The 12,088-nt window shown below is 40.1% G+C and overlaps 2 protein-coding genes across 2 annotated transcripts; one reads left to right on the top strand and one right to left on the bottom strand.

Moving 5' to 3' along the window:
* Nucleotides 1-2,547: 2,547 nt before the first annotated feature.
* On the top strand, nucleotides 2,548-5,393 carry LOC124259122. Its single transcript, XM_046693215.1, has 3 exons — nucleotides 2,548-2,569; nucleotides 3,913-4,348; nucleotides 5,302-5,393. The coding sequence occupies exons 2-3, from the start codon at nucleotides 3,916-3,918 to the stop codon at nucleotides 5,391-5,393; spliced, it is 525 nt and encodes a 174-aa protein (XP_046549171.1). The 5' UTR covers nucleotides 2,548-2,569; nucleotides 3,913-3,915.
* Nucleotides 5,394-7,682: 2,289 nt separating this feature from the next.
* Nucleotides 7,683-10,703, bottom strand: LOC124259087. The gene is made up of 3 exons (XM_046693174.1): nucleotides 10,610-10,703; nucleotides 8,868-9,202; nucleotides 7,683-8,063 (listed from the first exon to the last, which is right to left on the bottom strand). Exons 2-3 carry the CDS (start codon nucleotides 9,196-9,198, stop codon nucleotides 7,990-7,992), a joined length of 405 nt encoding a protein of 134 aa, XP_046549130.1. The 5' UTR covers nucleotides 9,199-9,202; nucleotides 10,610-10,703; the 3' UTR covers nucleotides 7,683-7,989.
* Between the last annotated feature and the right edge of the window lie 1,385 nt (nucleotides 10,704-12,088).

Here is a 12,088-nt window from a genome sequence, read left to right as displayed (position 1 = left end):
GATTCTCTATATATTTTACAGAAATGACGGTTCATAAATAATATTTATTAAAAGTAATGAAAAGAAGCCCAGAGACTTTTCAGAACTGAAACTATGGAAATCTAGCCTTGCCACATATTCTAGACTTGCATGGGCTTTCTTGCTTATATTTGTTTCAGGGTCTGTACGACAGATTAATCGGGCTCATGATAACGAAGATATTATTATTTTTTTATTATTATTATAGGATATTTATATAGCGCACATATCCACGCACTAGTGCATGCTCAAGGCGCTGGTATTTCCCCCCCTCGATCATTGGATGTCAATCTCAACGGCACATCGCATTATCAATCTCAATTCCCTGGGGAGTATACAACTCTTGCAGCCACTAGGCGCACCGAGTTATTGTGGCTTTCTCATCCTAAAGAGGTACCCATTCACAGCTGGGTGGACTGGGACACATAGTCACAGTACTTTGTCCATGTTCACTGCACGTTGCTGTACCCGCAACTAGGTGTTTGCACGTATTCATGTGGCCACCATCTGATCAAATACCAACGGATTCGTGGGTTCTTTTAAGTGCACAGGGTTGTGTACTGTACACTAGGGGTTGTGACAACACTGAAAGAGTCTGCACAGAAAGTTGACTCCAAGGTTTTTTACACCCAGTCACAGGTGGGCTCGATCCCGACACCTCAACCTCGCTGGATCACTAGCCTGGTCCCTTAGCCATCTCGCCCACCGCGCTGATTGGACACTGTTTTTTAAGTGCACATGTATTTTGTCACCAAACCAGGCATCATGATCGTTGCCCACAATTAGGGCATCATTTTTGTTTATGTGTTTCACGTAGCCCCAAAATTCTGAACGTGGGTTGGCCGGTCGGAAAAAAATTAATAAAGACAATATTATCTGAATAATGTTCTTGCTTCTCATTTATTTCTCATTTATTGTAATTCTTATTTCAATTTCTCGCGTTGTTTGGACTTGTGGCAGCGACTGATTAATAGATTTTAGATATTACATTTTTATATGACGAGGCGGTACGTTTTCGGTTCGAGTCGGCAGTGTTGGAATGAAAAAGACAATTTTTAGGGGAGGTCGGCAATAAAATTAAAATGGTCGGTCGGGCGATGAGAAACACAGAAAATATAAATGCTGCCCTTACACACAGTTTCAGCGTATAGTGTACACATATACCTTGTGGAAAGATATACCATACCCTGACAGTGTACATGAATGCGTCACGGATCTCTGATAACTCATTTGCTAGCAATGTCCACCAATGTTGTGTGTCGTTCATGGTCTGAGGTTATATCGTCATCATATTACAAATGGGAAACCTAACAGCCTGTTAGTTCATACATAGTTGATTATTTTCAGCATAGTGAAGCTATAGGATTGTAAATGTAATGCATTTTATGGTCCCCTTACTTCTTGACGAGTTTGACCCGTGAAGATCCGGGTAAGAATTGATCTTCAGTAACCCATGCTTGTCGTAAGAGGCGACTAACGGGATCGGGTGGTCAGGATTGCTGACTTGGCTGACTCATGTCATCGTATCCCAATTGAGCAGATCGATGCTCATGCTGTTGATCACTGGATTGTGTGGTCCAGACTCGATTATTAACAGAACGCCGCCATATAGCTGGAATATTGCTGAGTGCGACGTAAAACTAAACTCACTCACTCTGGACGAGTTTACACTTTTACACTAAAAAGGTTTGATTTTAAATATGATGTCTTTGTAATCTTTGATGTTTTAGTCAGTGGAATAGCAATACTTGTGGCTGACAATGTCTCGCTAAAAAAACTAAAAGAACTGGTTGTACACGCACAGGAAGTCGCCTCTAATAGCAGGCGACAATGAAAAGTGTCATCGAGTGATTAATAATTTTACTAAATCAGATTTAAAATATATTTTTAACGAAAAGGTAGCATTTCCATGTATGTAGTATCGATAATTTTAGTTGCATGGAAATCGAGAACTAACAACTACATTTTCAAACAATCCTGCTTGATTATATTTGCCAATGTGGATATGTATCTCTAACTCAATTTGTAGCTTGAAATTTAACAGACTGAACACTGAGATTCACATAATGTTGTATGTTTACTCATAATAAGAAATAATGGTGAGCGGTGATGATGATGACGGTTATGATGATGATGATGATGATGAGGAGGAGGAGGTTGGTAGTGGTGGTGTTGGAAATGATGATGGTATTATGGGTGGTGGTGGTGATGGTGATGTCGTACATGACACCGTCACTAACATCCCGATGAGACAGCTATTGTCGGTAGGGGCTGGGGGTTAAGTAGGGGTGAAATAGGTGTGACTCGACCGGAAAACGTGAATGCACCAATTCAATAAAAAACGCAATTCTTCGGGAATCGACCGGAAAAAGTAAATGCACCTGAATGCAATCTTACACAATTACTAGGTGACATAATAGTGACTATTCTACTTTCTGTCATGACTAACAGGAAGTCAACCAATATTGACAGTCAAAATTATCGTATAAAGGCGAGGCAAATTGGACACCATTTCATACACAAAGAGAGAGAGTCACGGAGAGCTTCTCAGGTAAGTTTTTAAATGTAATGCGAGCATATTATATTACGATTTTAAACATATGAGTGAACTTGGTGTTATGCCTCTATGAGTGAATGAGTGAGTGAGTGTGGTTTTACTCTGCATTTAGCAATATTCCAGCAATATCACGGCGGGGGACACTAGAAATGGGTTTCACACGCTGTACCCTATGTGGGAAATCGAACCCGGGTCTTCAACGTGACGGGCGAACGCTTTACCACTAGGCGAACTCAATTTACATAGCACGGCGTGTCAGTTTAATGTGTATGTGTGTGTGTTGGGGAAGGAGACCTGGCGTTTACCACTGCGGTGAAACAGGGTTTGGTGCTGATAAACCTATCACAGCGGGGACACCAGAAATGGGTTTCACACGTTGTACTCATGTGGGAAATCGAACCTGGGTCTTCAGCGTGACGGGCGAACCACAAGGCGAATTCGGCTACGTCACCCTCCCTACATTCCAGTTATATAGCACGGCGTGTCGGTTTAATGTGTTGGGCTGGCGTTTACCACTGCGGTGATACAGGGTTTGGTGATGATAAACCTAGAAATATAGTCTGGGCAAACCATTCGAACCCAAAATATTCTTGGGTGTCCCAGGGACGCAACTCTGCACACTGAATTGTGCCCTTTGACGACCCAATTACCCGTATCAGATACAGAAGTAGACTTATAAAAAAACGTTTCAAACGTTTCAAACGTTCCTCTGTGTTACATGGCACATTGGTCAAGTCCAGACGCTTTCTAAAGATTACTACAAAAATATATAGATTGATAGAAAATTTAAGTTCTAATTCTCAAAATTGGGAACTTGCTGATTGTTTTAAGAAACTTAAAGCCTCAAAGTATCATAAGTATTATAACTAAGCGTCAGATGTCAATATACCCATATGATCGCGTTTCTTTACCTTTGAGTATATCAAGATATTGTAAACGTATTATCCCTGTCAGTATCAGTATGGTCCTAATTCTTTACATCCCATTCAAAGATACTCGATAAAAAGGCTGTATAGTAATTCTATTCTTTAAAGAGGCGAGTCTAGATAACGGACATTCCACTTTGACGTCAGTCTGTTAGAGGGACAAGGACTTAATTATATTCATATATTGTTTAGAAATTATCATTTAAACTGTTAATTATTACGCAGAGACTTGTTCTAGTCTACCCATGAACTCTTGACGTAGGAGAGGGATGGGGGGTGGGGTGAGGGTCAGGACGGGTGATTTAGAGATCAAGAAGAAAAAAGATGAAAAAAGAAAAAGAAAAGAACCAAACAATAACAAATCAACCAAACAAACAACCTAGCCTTACTTCCATCTTTAATGTATTACAGAAAATGCGGACAATTACCCAAGTTCAGGTCCTAGTTGTCCTGTCGACACACTTAGTATTGGCAATGGCAGCGATCAGCCAACGAAATCAGCCCGTACAAGATCAAGTCAAGACCCAGGCTCCACTTAGCCAATCAGCATCCTCCTCTCTCAATGCTTATGCAGCGCATGTGCAGGAGCATCGCAGCTCTTACATGAAGTCCGCGATGACGTCAGAGAACAGAGAAGACCACGTGCAAGATTCTGACGTGATGAGCGAGGAGCCGAACAGTCATGATGGCAGGAGGCCAAAGAGAGCTTCTGTACTAGCTGCGGCAATACCAGTTGTAGGGGAATTTTTCCGTAATATTTTTCAGGGTTCGTCAAATACTCCCGACTGTATGACAGAGGCCCAGCTGGAAAGAAAATTTTATGAATACCAGCAGGCGCTGAGATCAGGTGTGTCTTCAGTTTACCCTTTGCACTATAGAGATTTTAAAAAAATGATTCCTTTGTAATCACTGACGTTTTAGTCAACGGGACAGCAGTGCTTTTGTCTATCGATGTCTCGCTTAAGGAAAGCGTTTCAGGCGAATCTATACCGAAACGTCACATCACAACATAATAAAGACGTGAAATTGTCATCCTTAATGTATCATACCTTTATTTAGGTAATATTGCTATGTATGCAGTATCGAGAATTTGAAAAATGTTAAATGTACAAATCTGACTATTGCAAAATAATGAGATCCCTTGCATTCATTATGGCCGTAGGATCACAGATATTTCAAGTGTAGTTTGTATGGTAATTCTTACTGATCAAGGGGGGAGTTATTGCGCATGCGTGAGTGAGTTTAGTTTTACCCCGCTTTTAGCAAAATTCCAGTAATATCACGGTTGGGGACACAAGAAATGGGTTTCACACATTGTACCAATGTGGGGAATCGAACCCGGGTCTTCGGCGTGACGAGCGAAAGCTTTAACCTCTAAGATACCAAACTGCCCCTAGTGTGTATGGACATAAACATGGTACAGTCGCTTTCCCCTTTGATTGTCTTAATGAAGGGGGGCGGTGGGGTAGCCTAGTGGTTAAAGCGTTGGCTCGTCCCGCCGAAGACCCGGGTTCGATTCCCCACATGGGCATAATGTGTTAAGCCCATTTCTGGTGTCCCCCGCCGTGATATTGCTGGAATATTGCTAAAAGCGGCGTAAAACTAAACTCAGTCAGTCAGTCAGTCTTAATGAAGGAAGACAAGTATGGGACTTACGAGTTGTATAAGTGTCGGTTAAGGGATTCGAACTCCTGACACGGCTCCCAACCACCCTAGTTGTCTAGCGATTAAGGGTTACTGGTTGCGATTGTGTATTTTGTTTGTGTTATTTTCATAGTTTCACCTTTGTGTCATTCGCAGGTGCCAAGGAAATCCAGGGTTTGCCTGCAATCCTGATGTTTATAGGCGTCAGGATCCTGTACATGGTGTTGGGGCTCCAGATGTCATTCTAGAAGTGTATGCGAAGACAAAACTGGCTTAACAGTTCATTATACATATATAAAATATTTTGTTGTGGGTTATATATATTGTATACAGTATACGTATGAGTTACATATTTTCAATTATTTTGTAGACGTATTACAAACTATAGTTGACCACCTCCGTGGTGTAGAGGTTAGAGCGTCCGCCCGGAGAGCGGAAGGTCACGGGTTCGATCCCCGGCCGCGTCATACCAAAAGACGTTAAAATATGGTACTTGTTGGTCCCTGCCTAGCGTTCGGGATTAATGGGTACAACAAGGACTGGTCGGCTCGGAGTCAGTATAATGTGTCTGAGTGGGGTATTCATGCTTCACTGCGGCTTGGTATTTCAGTTGGCTAGCACTATAAAACCAGCTTCAGTCTGGGCTAGTACAAGCAGCCGCACATACACATACACACGCATGCACGTCGTCATATGAGCAAAATATTCTCAAGCACGACGTTAACCCCAATTTCACCTCATCACACATACTATAGTTACATATTTTGTATACATAAGCTTTTATTATTTGTTTAAGTTTTTATTTATTTATTTTTTTATTTAAATTAATGTTTTGAGTTTAAACAGGTATTAACTGTTCCTGTATGAACAGGGGCCATCGGTGAAAAATTCAAAACGACCCAGAGAATACTTGAAAATACATTGTTTTAACTTTTTTTATTTAGGTTCACTTTCGATAAAAAAATCTGCTTTTCCAACTGAAGCTGAAGAATATACCAGTCTTTATGCAAAATTAACACATGTCTTACAGCACACATATTGAAATATATCTGACACGGATTTTTGTACCTATATATGTCAAACGAAAAAAAATATAAAAAATCTGATAATTAGATAGCTGTTTGTTTTCTTTTCTGAGTTGTGATAGTAGTCGACTTCTATAGTGTTATTTAATCAAAGTGGAACAACATACAGAATGTCCGTGCAATGGAATACATATGGGTGAACATTAAATCGCTTTTCAATCTCCTCAAATCACTGTACAGAGTTGCGTCCCTTGATGGAATCATGATCTGTTGACCGTGGCTTTTAATCGTAGATTCCCACATGCTCAGTGAGAATAACTAAAGTACTGTCGGAAATGCTAGAAAAATGCTTTTTAGCCCTAATACTTTGATAAAGGTGATAAATGTACTATGTTGTCAATATATCAACTCGCCTATAGAGTACCTAATTTTTATTTCAATCGATTTAACATTCCCATGCATTTAAAAGGGCAGTTTACAGGATAGAATATGGTACCAAAACAACAACTACCCGTTATTTTTTTAAGTTTTTGGTATTTTCATCAGTAAAAACACATTTTAAGTCATATCTTAAAATTTATTCCCTCGGTCTACATTAGGTAGATGTTTCTAAAGTGATATTTGTTATTTAAGTAACTGTAATACCTCTGAATTTTAAATAAGTCAAAAAGCATTTTTCTAGCATTTCCGACAGTACTTTAACCATAGCTTTAACTATATAAGTGCCAATGTGGTGGTATTACATCGCATTAGCCAACAAAGTATTTTTGTAATGCCCCGATTCGCACTTAATTCATTTTTAAGCAACATACCCATGCTCGGGGGATTCATTAGGGCCTTCTTTGGGCTGCATAACTGGCTTAAAGAGGCTTAAACCAAACTCATTCACTCCTTCCATTCCAAAGGTGTATCACAGTATTAAATAAGACGTGTCTGCCTTGTGTCAGGCTGTATGAAACATGCATTACTATTTACACCTTAATAATCGCACGCGGTAGGGTAGCCCAGCGGTTAATGCGTTAGTTCGTCACGCCGAAGGTTCCCCACATGGGTACAATGTGTGACACCCCTTTCTGGCGTGCCCTGCTGTGATATTGCTGGAATATTGCTAAAAGTGGCATCAAACCAAACTAAAGTATTCGCTTGTCCAGCCGAAGACCCGGGTTCGATTCCCCACCTGGGTACAATGTGTGAAGCACATTTCTGCTGTCCCCCGCAGTGATGTTGCTGGAATATTGCATGTCCACTGGAACCCACTGCATTGGCGTATGGACATTGAAATTAGTTCCTGCGAGGCAAACTCATTTGCATATTTATCTTATAAATCATGATACAAAATCTATGCGATAAATCAAATCAACGAATGTCGATATATAAGGGTCATCAATATATATCTAGTGTTAATCAATATACCAAACATGCGAGTATATGTATTTATTGTATAAAATACGTCCTTGGATGAGACTCCGATACTAAATAAGATATACACAATAAAATAAAATAGAACACAAATGAGTGTAGCACAAAATAATTTATTCCCAAAAAGTATTTATTGCTATAACGAAACATTTCTTAGCGATAGTGAGGACGCGAAACAATGCATGGAAACTCGTCACTATGAGTGTATTGGAGTCCACAAACAGCTCAAACACTCCAGATGTATCGTACCTGGAGTATTTTACAATTCAAGTTCATACTGTGTTACCATGGATACGCGACTTGCCAGTGCGATTATCGTGGCACTGATCTCGATACGCAAAACGTTGACCAGCAACACTATACAGTTATTTCCAGTAGAGGTTCTTGAGTCCAGATAAGCTTACAACCCCAGCGCCACCATTGCAAGGAGTGGAATCGTTAAGGACGCCATGGTGACGTATGACGTCGATGCCCCTAGAACAGAACATATATTATCAGTGATAATTCCACAATATATGGTCGTCATTCTTAACCCTGCAAAACAACTGTAGGTATGTCAGGGATATACTATGCTGCACATGTTAACAGCTTAAATTAAATTAATGAGCTAGAAGACTGACTGACTGAGTTTGGTTTAACGCCGCTTTTAGCAATATTCCAGCAACATCACGGCGGGGGACACCAGAAATGGGCTTCACACATTGTACCCATGTGGGGATTCGAACCCGGGTCTTCGGCGTGACGAGCCAACGCTTTAACCACTAGGCTACCCCAAGCTAGAAGAACATTTATTTTCATTTAACAAGGTAAATAAATAAATAAATAAATAAATAAATAAATAAATAAATAAATAAATAAATAAATATCCAAGTGAGTAAATGAATGACTGAATAAAAGAGACAAATAAAACAGGCCCCAGTTTGTTTGTCTATGAAATATTCTTATATCTTAATGATCAATATATACATGTATATCTATATGTGCGTGTATGTATATGTGTGTATGTGTGTATGTGTGTATGTATGTATATATATATATATATATATATATATATATATATATATATATATATATAAATTATCATATCTGTGAGTGAGTGAGGTTAGTTTTACGCCGGTTTTAGCAATATTACAGCAAAATCACGGCGGGGGACACCAGAAATGGGCTTCACATATTGTACCCATGTGGGGAATCGAACAGGGTCGTCGGCGTGGCGAGTTAACGCTTTAACCACTAGGCTACCCCACCGTCCCTATCATATCTGTGATATACACTGACCACTGGTCTCCAGAACCTGCATCATTTGGGCCACCCTCTGTGCACTTTCAGCATCTCCGAAATCATGCTGCTTGTCTCGCAAGTCAATGAACTTGTTGAGGATCCCTTTGGCCACTGTCTTCTTTAGTTTTTTCAGACCGGAGAGGACCAGCTTGAACTTATCCTTTGCCAGACCGAAAACGGAACCCAGAGTTCTGCTAAATCCTGACTTCAGGCCCTCCAGAATACCCTTCACGCTGTGTTCGGGATGCGACGGTTCCGTGTCTTCGGTGTCCTGGGCGTTCACACAGAACAGTACCACGACCCACATTAGGATAATGGAAGACTTCATGTTTCTGAAGAAGAACAATTTGAAGTTTTATTTTAACCGCAAAACCTTGATAATCTGGACTCCGCTATTCCGAACCAATTTGTCAGACAGACGGTTAGTGCTTGGAGCTTCTTGATATACTCCTGGTCTCTATATGGCTGAATCATTGCCGATGCGATGTTAAATGTTTATTCACTTACTCTTGATATATTCGGTTTATGCTAAGTAAGCGAGTGAATGTTACAATATGCCAACTTCATCTTTAGGTCCGAACAATCAAGTGATTGACATTATGAGCAATGAGCCACACCGCCGAAGTGCGATGACATGCAACTTTAACAAATCTACAATAGTTCAGTTATATCAGGGCATGTCATCTAAAAGTGAGTGAGTATGGTTTTGCGCAACTTTTAGCAATATTCCAGCAATATAATAATAATAATGGAAATGTATATAGCGCTAAGTCCAACCACTAAGTGGGTGCTCAAAGCGCTACAAAATAATAATAATGTTTGAATAGAGTTAATAGTGCAGCGAAAAGAGATGCGTTTTAAGATGTGATTTGAACACATCAACTGATGGGGACAGTTTTAAGGCGAGGGGCAGTTCATTCCACAGCGATGGAGCACAAACACTGAAAGAACGCTTTCCATAAGAGACCAGTCTATAAGAAGGAGTTTTCAACAAGAATCTGCTTTCAGATCGCAGTTGTCTGGGTGGTTTGTAGGGGGTTAGCAGTTCGCTTAGATATTCGGGTGACATGCCTTACAGACTCTTGAATGTGATACAGAGTACTTTAAATACTATCCTTGCCTCAACCGGAAGCCAGTGTAATGACTTCAGTATCACAGGCCCTCGTGTCTTTGCGAGGATTAAAGATTAAAAAGATATTGTTACACTGTGAAGCATTTCGAGTCGGGGGTCATCTCAAAAACAATTTTTAAAAAATCTTTAATCCTCGCAAAGACACGAGGGCCTGTGTTCAGTATCGGCGTAATGTGAGAGTACTTTAGAGCACGTGTAACGATTCTTTCCGCTACATTTTGGACATTTTGAAGTATCATGGCGGGGAACACCAGAAATGGGTTTCACACATTCTACCAATGTGGGGAATCGAACCAAATGCTTTAAACATTAGGCTTCCCCACCGCCCCTCAATATTCACAAGAGTATTTACGTTTAATGATTCTAGCAAGCAAGAACATACAATCAATATAAACAAGACTGACGATACCGCATTGTATTATTGCATAATTTTATTAAAGATTTTAATAAAGTTAAAACATTGCAGATTAGAATAATAATATGATTTTTACACTTTTTCAAATGTCTCAAAAAGAAGAAGAGTTTTACAATTACTAACATGTGCACTACATAAAGTACAATTTGTAATATATCTTTTTCAATAATTTCTACTGTTTCAAACACTTACCAGTGTTATACGGTGGTAGATCGAGGAACTTCTGCCGGGGACCTCTGACTCCACATCCTTTATATAAGGACAGCCTTGACCCATCTTCTTCACAGTCGGAGATGATGCGACCACGTTGCTTCCTCAGCGGTTGTCGGGGAGGGTGCCAGATAGTAATTACTCATGCCATTTGTGCTCGTAGGAGGATTGTGTGGTTATGGGGAACAATTGGATACTTCCTATTTATGCATCATGTGACGCTTTCTTTCCGTGGCTTCCGTCAAGTTCACAACAACCATCGAGTATTTCGCCATGATGTTGCTTGAAGAGTGCTGGCTGTGACAATCAGATTCACTAGCAAATCACCACAACCATAAAGTCATATCTCTCATGACGTCATGATAGTAACTGAGACAGGATGATCCAGCAGATTATGTATGTAGATAAGAGTAAGTGGATGTGGTGTTCTACTTGTGAACTGGATAGGGAGGACCACAATTAGGACAGGAAACGATGAGCTAGTTCGGGCGTGATGGTTTTGTTCGGTCAATAACACTTGGTCCAGATCCAGAAGATGCTCTATAACTACTTTGTATCTTCAAAGATATACATTTGACTATTGCATTTGTCCATTGGTCTCATAGGAAACGTGCGTGCGCATGGTCCTGATTAGACTAACGCTTAGTGTCTGAATATATATAATTTTGATAGCAACAAACAAGCCCCCATTTAAATTGAAAAGGAGCCCTAGGCAGACCAGAGATTCCTGAACCTGAGGAAATCTAGGCTTGCTTTATTTAGGGCTTTAGCACTGCAGAGAAGGCTAGGCATTAGGGAAAATAATGTGTTTCAGGGACTAGGTCCTGATAAAAGGAGTTATCTGTGGTGACGGTAGATGTGTATTTACGAATATGTCCACATGTAAATCGTTATAAGGACAATAACAAACCATAATTGTTTTTAGTATGTATTTTTAGTGGATGCTGGAACAAGAGAATAACGTAGTGAAATGCTTTATGACTAAAACATATATTAAGGCGAACAGTGAGACAGCTATGCTGTGTCACCCACTGATTTCTTTGCTAAAAAAAGTTTGTTGGGATCAAAATGATACGGATGAATCACAATCTAACTCCAAATCGGTTCATGATCACACACTCATTTCAACGCAGAATGTAAGGAAAACATCAGACCAACACTGGAAAAACGTTTCGTACCGTTTGCCCCCAAAATAAAAAAGTTACGTAACAAACTATCCTGATTTTGTTTTGATTTTCCGTGTGAGTGAGTGAGTGAGTGAGTTGGGTTTTACACCGCTTTTAGGCTTTAGCAATATTCCAGCAATATCACGGCGGGGACACCAGAAATTGCGATTTTCCGTGAAGTTTTACGAGGGTAAACTAACAGTGGTACTGTTGTAGGAACAGCCTCAAGGACGGGAAGCACGTGCAGATGTCAACATTTAGGGGTTGTATCAAAACTCTTCCGGACCGGAATCTA

The sequence above is a fragment of the Haliotis rubra genome, unplaced genomic scaffold (assembly GCF_003918875.1).
Source record: "Haliotis rubra isolate DU_JTF1 unplaced genomic scaffold, ASM391887v1 Scf71, whole genome shotgun sequence".
Taxonomy (NCBI): domain Eukaryota; kingdom Metazoa; phylum Mollusca; class Gastropoda; order Lepetellida; family Haliotidae; genus Haliotis; species Haliotis rubra.
The sequence above is the reverse complement of the archived record's forward strand: the minus strand, read 5'-3'. Positions and strand labels throughout refer to the sequence as shown.

Excerpts from the sequence above, each read along its gene's own strand:
- LOC124259122 (XM_046693215.1), top strand. The coding sequence starts at position 3,916 with ATGCGGACAATTACCCAAGTTCAGGTCCTAGTTGTCCTGTCGACACAC. Across the intron at positions 4,349-5,301 it reads CCAGCAGGCGCTGAGATCAG|GTGCCAAGGAAATCCAGGGT; the intron begins GTGTGTCTTCAG and ends TGTCATTCGCAG.
- LOC124259087 (XM_046693174.1), bottom strand. The coding sequence starts at position 9,198 with ATGAAGTCTTCCATTATCCTAATGTGGGTCGTGGTACTGTTCTGTGTG. Across the intron at positions 8,064-8,867 it reads GCAGGTTCTGGAGACCAGTG|GGGCATCGACGTCATACGTC; the intron begins GTCAGTGTATAT and ends GTTCTGTTCTAG.